This window comes from Hyposmocoma kahamanoa, unplaced genomic scaffold (genome assembly GCF_003589595.1).
Source record: "Hyposmocoma kahamanoa isolate Upper Pololo Valley unplaced genomic scaffold, ASM358959v1 94, whole genome shotgun sequence".
In the NCBI taxonomy this organism is placed as follows: domain Eukaryota; kingdom Metazoa; phylum Arthropoda; class Insecta; order Lepidoptera; family Cosmopterigidae; genus Hyposmocoma; species Hyposmocoma kahamanoa.
This window is the reverse complement of record NW_020654878.1, coordinates 4,856,728-4,868,867: the sequence shown is the minus strand read 5'-3', so window position 1 is coordinate 4,868,867 and position 12,140 is coordinate 4,856,728. Positions and strand designations below refer to the sequence as shown.

Genomic DNA, 12,140 nt, shown 5'->3' with positions numbered 1-12,140 from the left:
TGTTGACTTTATTGTGATACTATTTGTGTTTATTTATCGATCATTACACATTTTTATTTGATGTTGTGTTGGTATGGTTATTTGGAGAGGGTGAATGGTAGTATGACAGTGACAAAAAACATTGTAAATTCCTTCGATCGGACAGGACTCGAACCTGCATCTGCGCCATATCAAAGCTACCGCTCTATCAACTGAGTTACAGATCGAGTCAGCAGAACTTACGAATTTTTCTATGCGTTTGTTACAGATTTTTGTTTTTAACGACTTTGTTGTTTTTAATGATATCATGTAACGGGATAAACTAGTCATACGCCTGTGGTAAGCGACACGCCTATCAATAACAGTTTATAAAAGCTTTAAATCACGAAGATCTGTGGGACACTGTTACTGACACTGGTACATAAATTTGACATTCCCATGTGTAGTAAGTAGTGTAGTTTCACCAGAACCGTTACTCTTGAAAACCGGAATGAAAAAATAATTTTTAGCAGCAGTAGAGCTCCTTGTGAAAGAGGTCGTCCAGGGAAGTACTGCCACCCTACCGATTTCTGCCACCAAGCAGTAATGTAAACATTACTGTGTTCCGGTTTTGAAGGGTAAGCTGGTGAGATTACAGACACACGGGACTTGTGAACTTTGTTCAAGATGCTGCGTATTCTAAGGACATTGCACATTTCGTTCGTTGTTCTTGACTGTGGATATCCACAGTCTGTCAGACTATGGCTTGATTCATATCGCCGAGACGCAACGCAACGCGACGCGATGCTACGCTAAAACGAGCAATGCAACTTTAACTTTATCCTTTAGAAAATAAGGCAACATTTCATTAAAATTTTGTATGTCACGGGGATGTTTATCACATATTGCATGCGATATGCTGTCATACTACGCATGCTATTTCTTTTTATTGTTTCTGTTTATTTCGTTTGTCGCGCTTAATTTTTACATAGATAAAATTACCGTGCAGTACTGACAAAAAGTTTTAAAATCAGCTGTGATCGTGTACTGCATCTTCGTTTTCATTTGTTTGTTTAATGAAATGTTGCCTTAATTTGGTTGAGGATAAAGTTGATCTTGCGTTGCTCGCTTGAATGCACCGCAAACCACCCTATTTTTCATCAATATTAGACATAACTGTTTGAAGACTGTACCACCTCAGTCAACCGTGACCATGGGACCTGTAAAGGGCCCGAAACGTCGGCTTGTTTGAAAAAACAAATATACGCGATTTAAGTCCGGAAAAATAGTTTCATTTCCTATATGCAACCTAAGAACTCGATAAGTTATTTCTATTCAAAAACGAATAAATTTCTTTTCCCTCGTTAACAGCCGAAAGATTCTTGTTGTCATGAAATTACAAAATACTGTATTGAACCGTGTTTTGACATGACAGAATGCCGTTTTTTATTGTTAAAATTTGAGCCGCAATAAAATGTTAGTAACCCCTACTTTTGGGACTTTCGTGCGATCTGGGAGTTTTCGCTAACTCAGGCGCTCCGCAACACTGTACAGCATTTCTCACGCGTAATTGTTAAACTAAAAGGCTGTATTGCTGCAAACCGTGTTATGTCAAAATAATTGTATTGGTGTGTATTTTAGTTTTTAATATCACATGCAAAAACACTAATACCTCCAAAATTGAAATACCCTGACGGTATAGATTAGGCCTAGAGAAATCATATGAGCGCTGTTAAATCAAAACACTGCAAGTGATTTTAAAGTGTATTGGTTTGACACGACGGATTACTGCTATGTTTAACCGTGTTGCTCACCACCGGATGCACGACATGTTCTTACTCTCACTTGGTATCATACAAAAAATACTTAAATTTGGCTGCAGAATTAGGCAGTACATGCCTGCTATATTTTTCATAATGACCTCTACTTCTACTACGTAGCGTTTTAGTATCAGGAATAAATGGTGTATGAAAATGATGCTAACAAAGTAAAGCGAAATTGTTATGTCCGGAGCGTAGCAGGTGGAGGTCCATTGTACTTTATATTTTTTATTTGCTTGCCCTGGTGGGAAACAGCGCAATATTATGTATGTTATATTGTGGAACGTACGTTACGTACGTACGTAATTATATTTGCCTCAATTATATATTGTACAATTGTACATTTAAACTTAGGGGAACTGGTTCTTCAAAGGTAAATATTTTTTTTACATACTCAACGTTAATGAAAACCCTTTTTAATAGAAAGGTACGTAATGTTAATACACTGGTTTTAAAAATTCGTTAATTTGACGTCTACACTGGCGTAGTGGTCAATTATGAGAGATAGATAGCTCAGGATTTAATTTCCGATGGGTCCAATTTAGTTAATCAAGTTTCCTAAATTGGTTCAAGTGTTAATGTTTTGGGTGTTCCAGTGCGTTCAGAGTTATCCTTATTGTGGTAGATTCGGTGTGGAAGTATAATGCATTGGAGAAAGAACCAAAATCAAAAAATAAATAAATCCATAAAATAGTAATGTCGTAGCAATTTCATGATACCAAGTGGGAGGACAAACAAGTCGTGCGACAAACGCGACACGCCTATCCATAACAGTAAACAGTTAACAGGCACTACCACTGCGCCTGTCATGCGCAGAAATGCTCACATTACTGCTTGGTAACAGAATAATGATGCTCTTTTTAAAAAGAGTGTTTAATGCATGCAGCAATTAATAAATTATGTTAATATAGCAGTGTACCCAATCTTTTTCCTATAAATATTATGTTATTAATAACATTTTGTACTATGGATGAAAATTTTAAGTTCGTAATTTCCTTTGTTTTATAGCTATAATGTACTAGATGAAGAGGAGCGCGACTTTCTGATACCATCACTTCTGTCTAAATCTGATGAAAACAGTGGTAGTGCCATTAGTAAAAAATGCCACGGGAGATATATCTGACAAATCCAACTACAGGCCGATCTCACTAGCTACAATAACAGCAAAAGTCTTGGACCGAATTCTTGATATGCATCTTAGTAAGAGTCTACAAGTACATGATGCTCAGTTTGGTTTTCGTGAAGGCTTATCAACCGAATGTGCTATTTTGACCGTCAAACACACCGTTGATTATTATGTAAAGAGGAAAACCCCCATATATGCATGTTTCTTAGATCTATCAAAAGCTTTTGACCTAGTCTCATATGATAAACTTTGGTCAAAGTTAAGCTCAGTAGGGGTTTCTCCGGAAGTCATAAAACTTTTTCAGTTTTGGTACAGTAATCAGAAAAACACTATAAAATGGGCAAATTTTCATTCTGATGAATACACATTAAATTGTGGTGTAAGACAAGGAGGATTGACCTCGCCGAGGCTATTTAATGTATATGTGAACAGTCTAATTGAGGAGCTGAGCAGCATGCAGGTCGGATGCCGAATAGATGGCGTCACTGTCAATAACATAAGCTATGCTGACGACATGGTGCTGCTCAGCCCTTCAATTGGAGGTCTTAGGAAGCTTTTACGTGTATGTGAAGCTTATGCTGTGGAGCACGGTTTGAAGTACAACGTTACAAAAAGCGAGTTTATGATTTTTAAAGGAAAGAACAAAGGTCCTGTTCATGTACCACCGCTGTTGCTAAACGGTATTACTATTAGACGTGTTCCACGGTTTAAGTATCTGGGACACATTTTGACTGAAGAATTGATGGATGATGAGGATATCGAGAGAGAGCGCAGGGCGTTGTCGGTTCGTGGGAACATGCTGGCACATAGATTCACTCGTTGTACTGTCAGTGTTAAACTGACTCTTTTCAAAGCGTATTGTCAGAGTTTTTACACGTGTGGTCTATGGGCCAGGTTCACAAAGCGGGCCTACGACTCTCTGCGAGTCCAGTACAACAACGTTTTCAGAGTTCTATTGAGGCTTCCCCGATTCTGTAGTGCTTCGGGCATGTTTGCCGATGCACACATGGACGACTTCTATGCGATTATACGAAAGAAGACCGCGTCTATTGTGCAGCGGATACGGGGAAGTGACAATGGAATTCTGAGGATGATAGCAGACAGGATGGACTCTGCTATCCTCAGCCGGTTTACATTGTTACATGTAAAAAAATAGTCCCTTAGTGGTGTAGAATGTCAAATTATTTCACTAACATAGTTTTTAAGTATTCTTGTTGCTAACATTCTATGGATTGATTGGTCTGAAAATAAAGGATTTTTATTTTTTTTTTTTTTTTTTATTTATTTTAAATCGCGTATATTTGTTTTTCAAATAAACCAGCGCTTCTGCCTCTTTACAAGTCCCATCACGGCTGATTTAGATGATTAAATTATGTTTAATGTAAACCAACCACCCTGCTTCTCGCTTTAGTTACAAAAGTTATTCATTTGAATAGCTTATTTCTAATGTACCAAAGAACATTTCAATTACGCTTCATGTACGCTACGTAAAATATTTTGTTTTGTTAAATAAGCTGTGACCAGGGGACCTGGACAGAGTATTTTTTGTATTTCTTTCTCGTAATTACCCCGACAAATAGTTCTTTCTTCATCATGATTTCACACAGTGACAGTCGATTTTTGTTCAAAGCAATAAATTTGCAAAGAAGTTTGAGTCTGTACTTATAATATTTCAAATTATAACTCAGCACTACCCACTAAGACGTACCATTAAACTTAGAATTTTTGTCTGTTTGTCTATGAGTTCGTGCACGCTAATTTCCACAATGGCTAAACCAATTTTAATATGGTTTCCGTAAGTTTAATAAAAAGACCTTGTATTAACATTTAATTTTTATTTTATTTAAACCGATTAATAAATAAAGAAGATATATAAATTTGATTGCGTGTCATGAAGCGTGGATAAATCGGTGTAGCCATATCGCTCTTAAGAAATTGTAGCTCACCAAAACTGTGTAACGGCAGATTAAAAGTGACAACGAAACGTGATATCAGCTTATATAATTAGTAGGGTATGGCGCAGGTGACACTGTTTTGTACCCCGGATCCCTCTTATTTCAAACAATATTCCTCTCAGTTTTAAGCGAGTACAATTTCCAGTCGACTTACATCAAATTTTGAGAGTCGACGGTGTGGATAGCAGTACAAGGTCATTTACATACAGCTAGGACCCGGCGCCTATTGACGGGAAAGCAAGACAGGGAATTTTTAGATGACGAATATACCTTAATGTTATGCCATTATAGTTGAAATTTCAATTACCTATAGTACAAAGCGGCAAGCTTAGGAGGACTGACCCGGCTGACACAGCTTTCACCTTCGGGATGCTACAGAAGGCTTCCGAAGGTTATCCACCTAAAATCTTTCTTCAGCAAAACTACCATTTTTAAATATATAACTGGTATTAAATCAGCTTGCAACGTTACGACTGCTCTGAATTCAGGCTAGATGTGATTCCCCGCTTTCCCCTTCCCATCATCGGGGGACTAGAAGATGGCTGTGATTCCACCTCTATGTTGTGGATATTCCCAGGATTCGCACGAAGCGCTAGAGTAGAATTCCCTACCTGCGGACTTATTCCCCGAACGCTATATCTTGGACCTTTTCAAGGCGAGAGTGAATAGGCATAATTAAGATGTGCATGCTATATTATCGATCTCATCATCACTTTCCATCAGGTGAGATGGAGGTTAAAATTTGACCGCATTTAATGCGCACTTATTTTTTTAAAAAAAATGCAAGTACGGTGTCAAGACGATGCCTCCAGCATGCCTAAGGACACAGCGACATAATTGCCCTCAGTGTGCGTTTGCACTTAGGAATGCCGAAGGAACCCCTTGCCATGCCGTTCCAATGGGCACCGAACCTAGTTCTAGAGTTGGTGATTCAAGAAATCTGTATACACGCCGATAAGGATTATATAAGAATTTTTTTTACGATTCCAAGTGACGGGATGAACAAGTCGTGCGCCTGGTGGTAAGCGACATGCCTGTCCTTAACAGTTGCAGTGCCACTCAGAGCCTTAAAACACAGAGATCTTAGAGGCAATGGTATTGCGCCCGTCACCTTGAGACATACGTTGACAAGTTCCTTTTGCCTGCAATTTCACCAGCACCTGGCGGCGGAAGGAGGTAAGTTGGCAGTACGTCTCCAGACGAAGTCTTTTACAAGGAGCTCTACTGCATTTGAAAATATGTACGTTATAACCAACGAACAGAGTTTCCGTTTTATATAATAATAAATAAGTATTAGACAACATTATATATGTTGCTCCGATCCCACAGTAAAAGCACTTGCGTTACAGAAATTGGAAACAACAATGAAAACTTAGTTTCTATAGATAGCGACACCATGAAAACCGGTGTGAAAACCACTCAACCACGACAGTCGTCAAATTAGTTGGATACGTAATATTAGTAGAATACCTAAGTGATACCCGGGCACAGCTAATATATAATAAAATTGGACAAGATGTGTGATTGTCTCGTCACGCAGTCTTGTGCACACAGACGTGGTATCATCATCTTTGGTGTTTCTTAACGTTATTTCCCCTACAATATTTCACTATAATTACAGTAGGTACCCCTGACTTGATTCCCAAAACAATACATTATTCAGGAATAATTTTACGTGTAAGAACATAATACGTTCTTTGTTAGCCTCTACCTTGCGCACCTGTTAATTTCACATCCGAAATTGTCTTGTTAAAATTTATCGTGTTCCTTAATAATTTCATATGTTTTGAAGTAAGTTATTTAATGTTAAAGTGACGTCTTCTTTGTTTCTTATTCACGCTTTAACGCTATATGAAGGAAAAAGAACGAGATAGACAGAGAGACCTTCTGAGAAAGATTTAAAATAATTTATTGTTAAGATTTAATATGAAGCTCTAATCTTAGATTGCACTGTCCGGTCTCTCAGATGTATACACTTTATATGAATGTACTTAAAATATTTGTATTACACTAATAGTTATAGATTTTCTTTTCTCTCGTAATAAGTATAAGGGAAATTGTACATATATGTTTTGTATATCTTATTGTAATGTATACGAGTATTGTACTCATTGTTGGAGAACCAAATAAATAAAGAAATCATTAATATTATAAAGGTGGCGCCTTGGGTTTTTATATAATACCAACGGATGGGACGAACATGTCGTGCGCCTGGTGGTAAGCGACACGCCTGTACCATAACAGTTGCAGTACCACTCAGTGCTTTAAAGCACAAAGATTTGAGAAGCACTGCCACTGCGCTCGTTACCTTGAGACATAAGTTGACAAGTTCCTGTAAGGTCACTAAAATTAAAATTTATTTAACCAACTACAAATAATAATAATATAATAAGTATGTGCCAGACAACCACATCAATTGCCTGCCTTAAGAGGCTCTCGACTTGGACTTTCAACAGGACATCCTCTATTTGGTTAATAAAAAAGGTATTGTTTTATTACATACTTTGACCTGAACTAGTTTTTAGATTGTAATTTATTATTATACTAACACATTTGATATGACATACTTAATACATATTTAATATGACCTTTTGACGATTGCAAATAAATTGTAAGTAAATTTTTTTTAAATTATATTTTGATTTTAGATTTAACATTGCTGCGCCCTTACACGGTTCATGTTGATCTATACCAATAATTTAAGACCTATAAATCTAGCGACGTGATGCAATAAATGTTTTGACTTTGACTTTGACTTAGACTAAGTTGTAATATACAGGTAAGGTACAATTAAAGCTTAAATACTAGAAACTAGGATTAAATTATATGAATGGAATTGGGTCCCTGCGGCAAGATGCCCAAGATGCTGGCAGCGTTCCCCTTTGTATGGCTTGGGCAAGGTAGCTGCCTACCCTTGGGTTTTCCCAGACAGTCCATTAATTTTTTTGGATAAAATTTTGTTCAGATAAAAGTCACTGGGAGTCCACGGGCCCAGGGTTTCGACTCCAAAGGCGTTTTGCGTAGTTGGGTTTTTGGTTATTCACTTATAATGTTTTTTTTTTAATTTTCATATTTTAATATGTATATTTAATCTATTTATGTAAGCGACTATAAGTAAAGTATTGGCATTTAATATATGAAAAAAAAACATTCGAAAAAATGCCACTCAGAGCCCACCATATTGATTTTTGACGTATATGTCCTATTACCATAGGACTTTGGGGATCAAGAAGAAACCCTTATCTCAAACCGACCGATACCTCACATATATTAAAATTCATCAAGACGTTGAGACTACAAAATGTGCCAAATAATAGACACACATACAAACACAGTCAAAAACTTTCCGCTCTACAGCTAATGATCAAAGAAACGGATATTTTTAATTCTAATATAATACTTATAATATCTTTGTTTACGATAAAGTATCATCCAAACATTTAAAAATTATCTTTGTAATGTTTTTTCTTTACAATTACTTCAGAACGTTTGAACAAATTACAAAGGCAAAACAATAAATAAAATTCGGAATCGAGTAATCAATTTTATTCCAAAATTCTTTACGTTAAAAAGTTACCAAATATTTCAGCCAGAGATAAGAATAAAGATACATTTTTCTTTTCACATTTTCGCGTAAATATAAACACAAATTGATTGATGATATCATAAAACACTCGAGTTTATAAGGAATTTTCATTTTTCTCGTGGGTGTAAGATGTTAAAGACAATACACACTAGCACAGCGTGCTTAGCGGCCTGTGCTGGTGGATTTTGCCTGTTTACTGAGTCCGGCAACTTCACATTGTATTCATGCGCTTAACGGCCTGTGCAGGCTCAACAGCCATAAATAGATAATAAATAAGCATTAGACAACATCACCTACGTTGCCTAGATCACAAAGTAAGTATTTAAAGCAATTGCGCTACAGAAATCGGGAACAACAACGGTACCACAAACACACAGACCCGACACAATATCGAAAAGTTAGTTTTTCTCTAGTGACCCGGCCGGATCTCAGTGATGACGACACCATGAAAACCGTCTTAAAGTGATAATATATTGTAATCGAACTGGCTGTGAACAGTGGTATTCGATATTTTCATTTTTAAGACGCTTTGTATGTAATATAGAAAAATATTGTCTTACGTCTTTTTTATCACAATAGCGAACATGGTCAGCACTGTGACTTGAACAATGACTGCAAAAGATTAACACAGTGCCAAACATGGCTACAAGGTCACAGCTGAATTTTAAAACATTTGCACAGTAATTTTATCAACTTCAAAATTGAGCGCGACAAACGAAATGTAAAGACATTTTTTGTTTCATGGTTTTCGCGGCGATGATTAAACGACAAAGCAATTTCATGTCGTTATCTTTGTTTTTCAAAATATATAACAATAGTTCATTACCAAATAAGCAGATTTAGCTTTGTAATTTTTTGATTCATCATTTTCACGGCGATGATTAAACGACAAAGACAGCTATATACGCAATTTTACATCGTTGTTCTTGTTCTTCAAAATGTATAGTTCAAAATGTATACAATAGTTCAAAATGTATACCAAATAAGCAAACTTAGGTTTATCAATTGAATGAAATATTGTCACGTGGGGGTTTATTACACATATTCTGCCATGCTACGGCCACAGATAGAAATATACAAGTTAAGTAAGTATTAGATTATAGAAAAGTTAATTACTAATACTGCTGACGAATATCACCGAGTCAGATGGCAATTACTGCAAGACAACGCGTTGGTGGCCTGAGCCGCCTGCACAGCTTCAGTGTGTGTTGCTCCTTAGACGAGTTAACAATGGAAATACTCGTAATGTACACGGAAACTCAAATTACAAAATTACATTTTTTTTACATGTGAAAGCTTATTGTATCATGGTTGAAATTGTGAGTGCTATAGGTAGATGCTATTATAACAATACCAAGAAACGTTACAATAATAATTTGAAGTAAAAACATAAAAACAGTACAAAAGGTGATTTTATTCCACAACCAGTGTATTAAATAACGTAATAGTTGTTATAAATAAGTTTTCGGTTTTGAAAGTGTACTTTAAATGCCAAAACATGTATCCCTTGCAAATACTTTGTTTAGTACTACCACAGCACCTATTTCTGCCTGTGAGCATTATTGCGTTCCTGTTTTGAAGGAAAACTGTGCTGGTAAAAGTACAGGCACACCGGCTATTCAACTTTATGTGTCAGATAGTCGGGTGCACTTGTAGTGCCTCTCACATCTCGTCATGCCAACATAAACTGTACTAAAACAAAGTCCCATCCTTGTGATTCTTTGACCGTAAAATGTTTACTTATAATTTTTGTTTTTTATAACTTAGGCCTTGTCTAGAAGAAGTGAATTCACTGCGCCCACAACTGACCGATTCAGTTAGTATTACATATGGACTTGGACGAAGCGGTCGAGATGTGGCCAGCTTACCGTCGTTGGAAGAGACGAAAACGAAGAAACCCAATTTTTAACCATAGAATTACACATAGTACGTTTGTAACTTTCTATCGTTTTAAAATTCTATTATTGTAGGTACTCGGAAGATCCCATCCCATTTTGCCGGTCTCTTTTCTATTTCATCTATAATACATTTCTGCATACAAATTTTGCCGCACCATTTCCCTAGATACGTGCACTCGCATTGAAGTTCGCGTGTAAACTAAATAATATATCCAAGCAGTTTCCAGTATGTCGACTCGCGCGATTCACGCGTATCATGAGCGCGAGTTGAGTGCTGACGTATGATGCACGCGATTTACGCGCGAATTTATACTCGCGCATCGCTTGTGGACGCGATAAATCTCGGCGACTCGCGTATGAATTCGCGCGAGACGACTCGCGGCGATTTCGCCCCTTTTGGACAAGGTCTTAGCAATCAAGCAGCATAAGAATACACGTGACATGTACGTCAGGCTTCTTCATATTATTGGATACGTTCTCACAAAAGTTTTTAGACAAATTCGTCGAAGAATCGATAAACCATAATATCTATTACACGTTGTAATAATACAGTTTCTTCTAATCGGATTATCGATCAAAACATGGGAACCGGCATAATAAGAGCCGTTGGTACATTAATTAGTTCCGATGAAATTGGCTAATTAGGCCTCTATGAACTAATGCATGATTTATCAAGTGTTCTAATTTGACAGACGAGAATTTGCTATAATTACTGTGAAATAAGCAATTAATTATCTTTAGTGATAACGGTTATAAATTATTATGCACAAAAGCCTTTGAACGTGTTAAAATTAAATTGGAACACATTTGACGACTTTTTTAATGTAACATAGACGTCCTAGTGTCTGTATGTGAAATGTTTTTTAATTTTATAACGCAACGCACACACACGACATAGCCCCGCACTAGGGAAACCCTGTGTCGCGGGTGCCATGGACATACACATGTGGTAGTCTAACCACAAATTACACCCAATCTCATGAGAGAAATAAATGTTTCTCCAAGGCCACTACGTATGTAGTGCTAGGCACGCGGTCAAAATGGAATAATTACCGTTATGTTTTTCCCAATAATCAATAATAAATTATAAGGAATTCGGGTGTAAATGGTGCAATTATAAATAATGTTGGAAACCAATAGCCCGTTTATTTAGCTTGCGCTGCGAGCAAAGCAGGTTCTATAGAAGCGTTCATTCCACAGTCAGTTTGATTCTTTAAAACTCTTTAAAATTCTTTATATGCACGCTATGGGACACGAAGGGAAAGTATTTTAAATATTGTAGATATGACATTTTTCTCCAAGAAGATATGATTTAATTTTTGAAATTAAGCTATATGGCGTTCAAAGACTATTCAAAAGTTAATCGAACCGATTTAATGTGAAGAAAAATCTGTATTTTTATGATGTCGATCGAAGGTGTCAATTATAAGGATTAATTCCTTGTAAGTAACATAGTACTTTCCCTTCGTGCCCATAGCCGTGAGACGCCCTGTAAATTATATTAACAATTTTCAAATTGTTTACAAACGACCCTCATTCCATTTCGAAACCTTGTTTAACGTAAAAAGGTTTCCAGTGTCATAACCAAAAGCTTTCAAAGGAAATTTGTAAAACGTAGAAATTCATTTGAATGGAATTTTAATGATATCCGTTTCATAACACTCACTTGTTTTATTTGAACACGGATTTAACGGTTTCGCTGGGTCAGCGTTTCCTTTAAGGAGATGATTTATATTTTTATGGCCACCGAACGCATGTTGGACATTTCACATATTTCGAAGCATCACATCCTATCGA

General features: G+C 36.6%; 2 protein-coding genes across 2 annotated transcripts in view; one reads left to right on the top strand and one right to left on the bottom strand.

Annotated features, from left to right (window-relative positions):
• The window catches only part of LOC113237765 (calexcitin-1), a 114,386-nt gene that overhangs the window by 59,170 nt on the left and 43,076 nt on the right, over positions 1-12,140 (bottom strand). The window lies entirely within an intron of this gene.
• Positions 3,359-4,060, top strand: LOC113237969. The gene has a single exon (XM_026474686.1). The coding sequence runs from the start codon at positions 3,359-3,361 to the stop codon at positions 4,058-4,060; it is 702 nt and encodes a 233-aa protein (XP_026330471.1).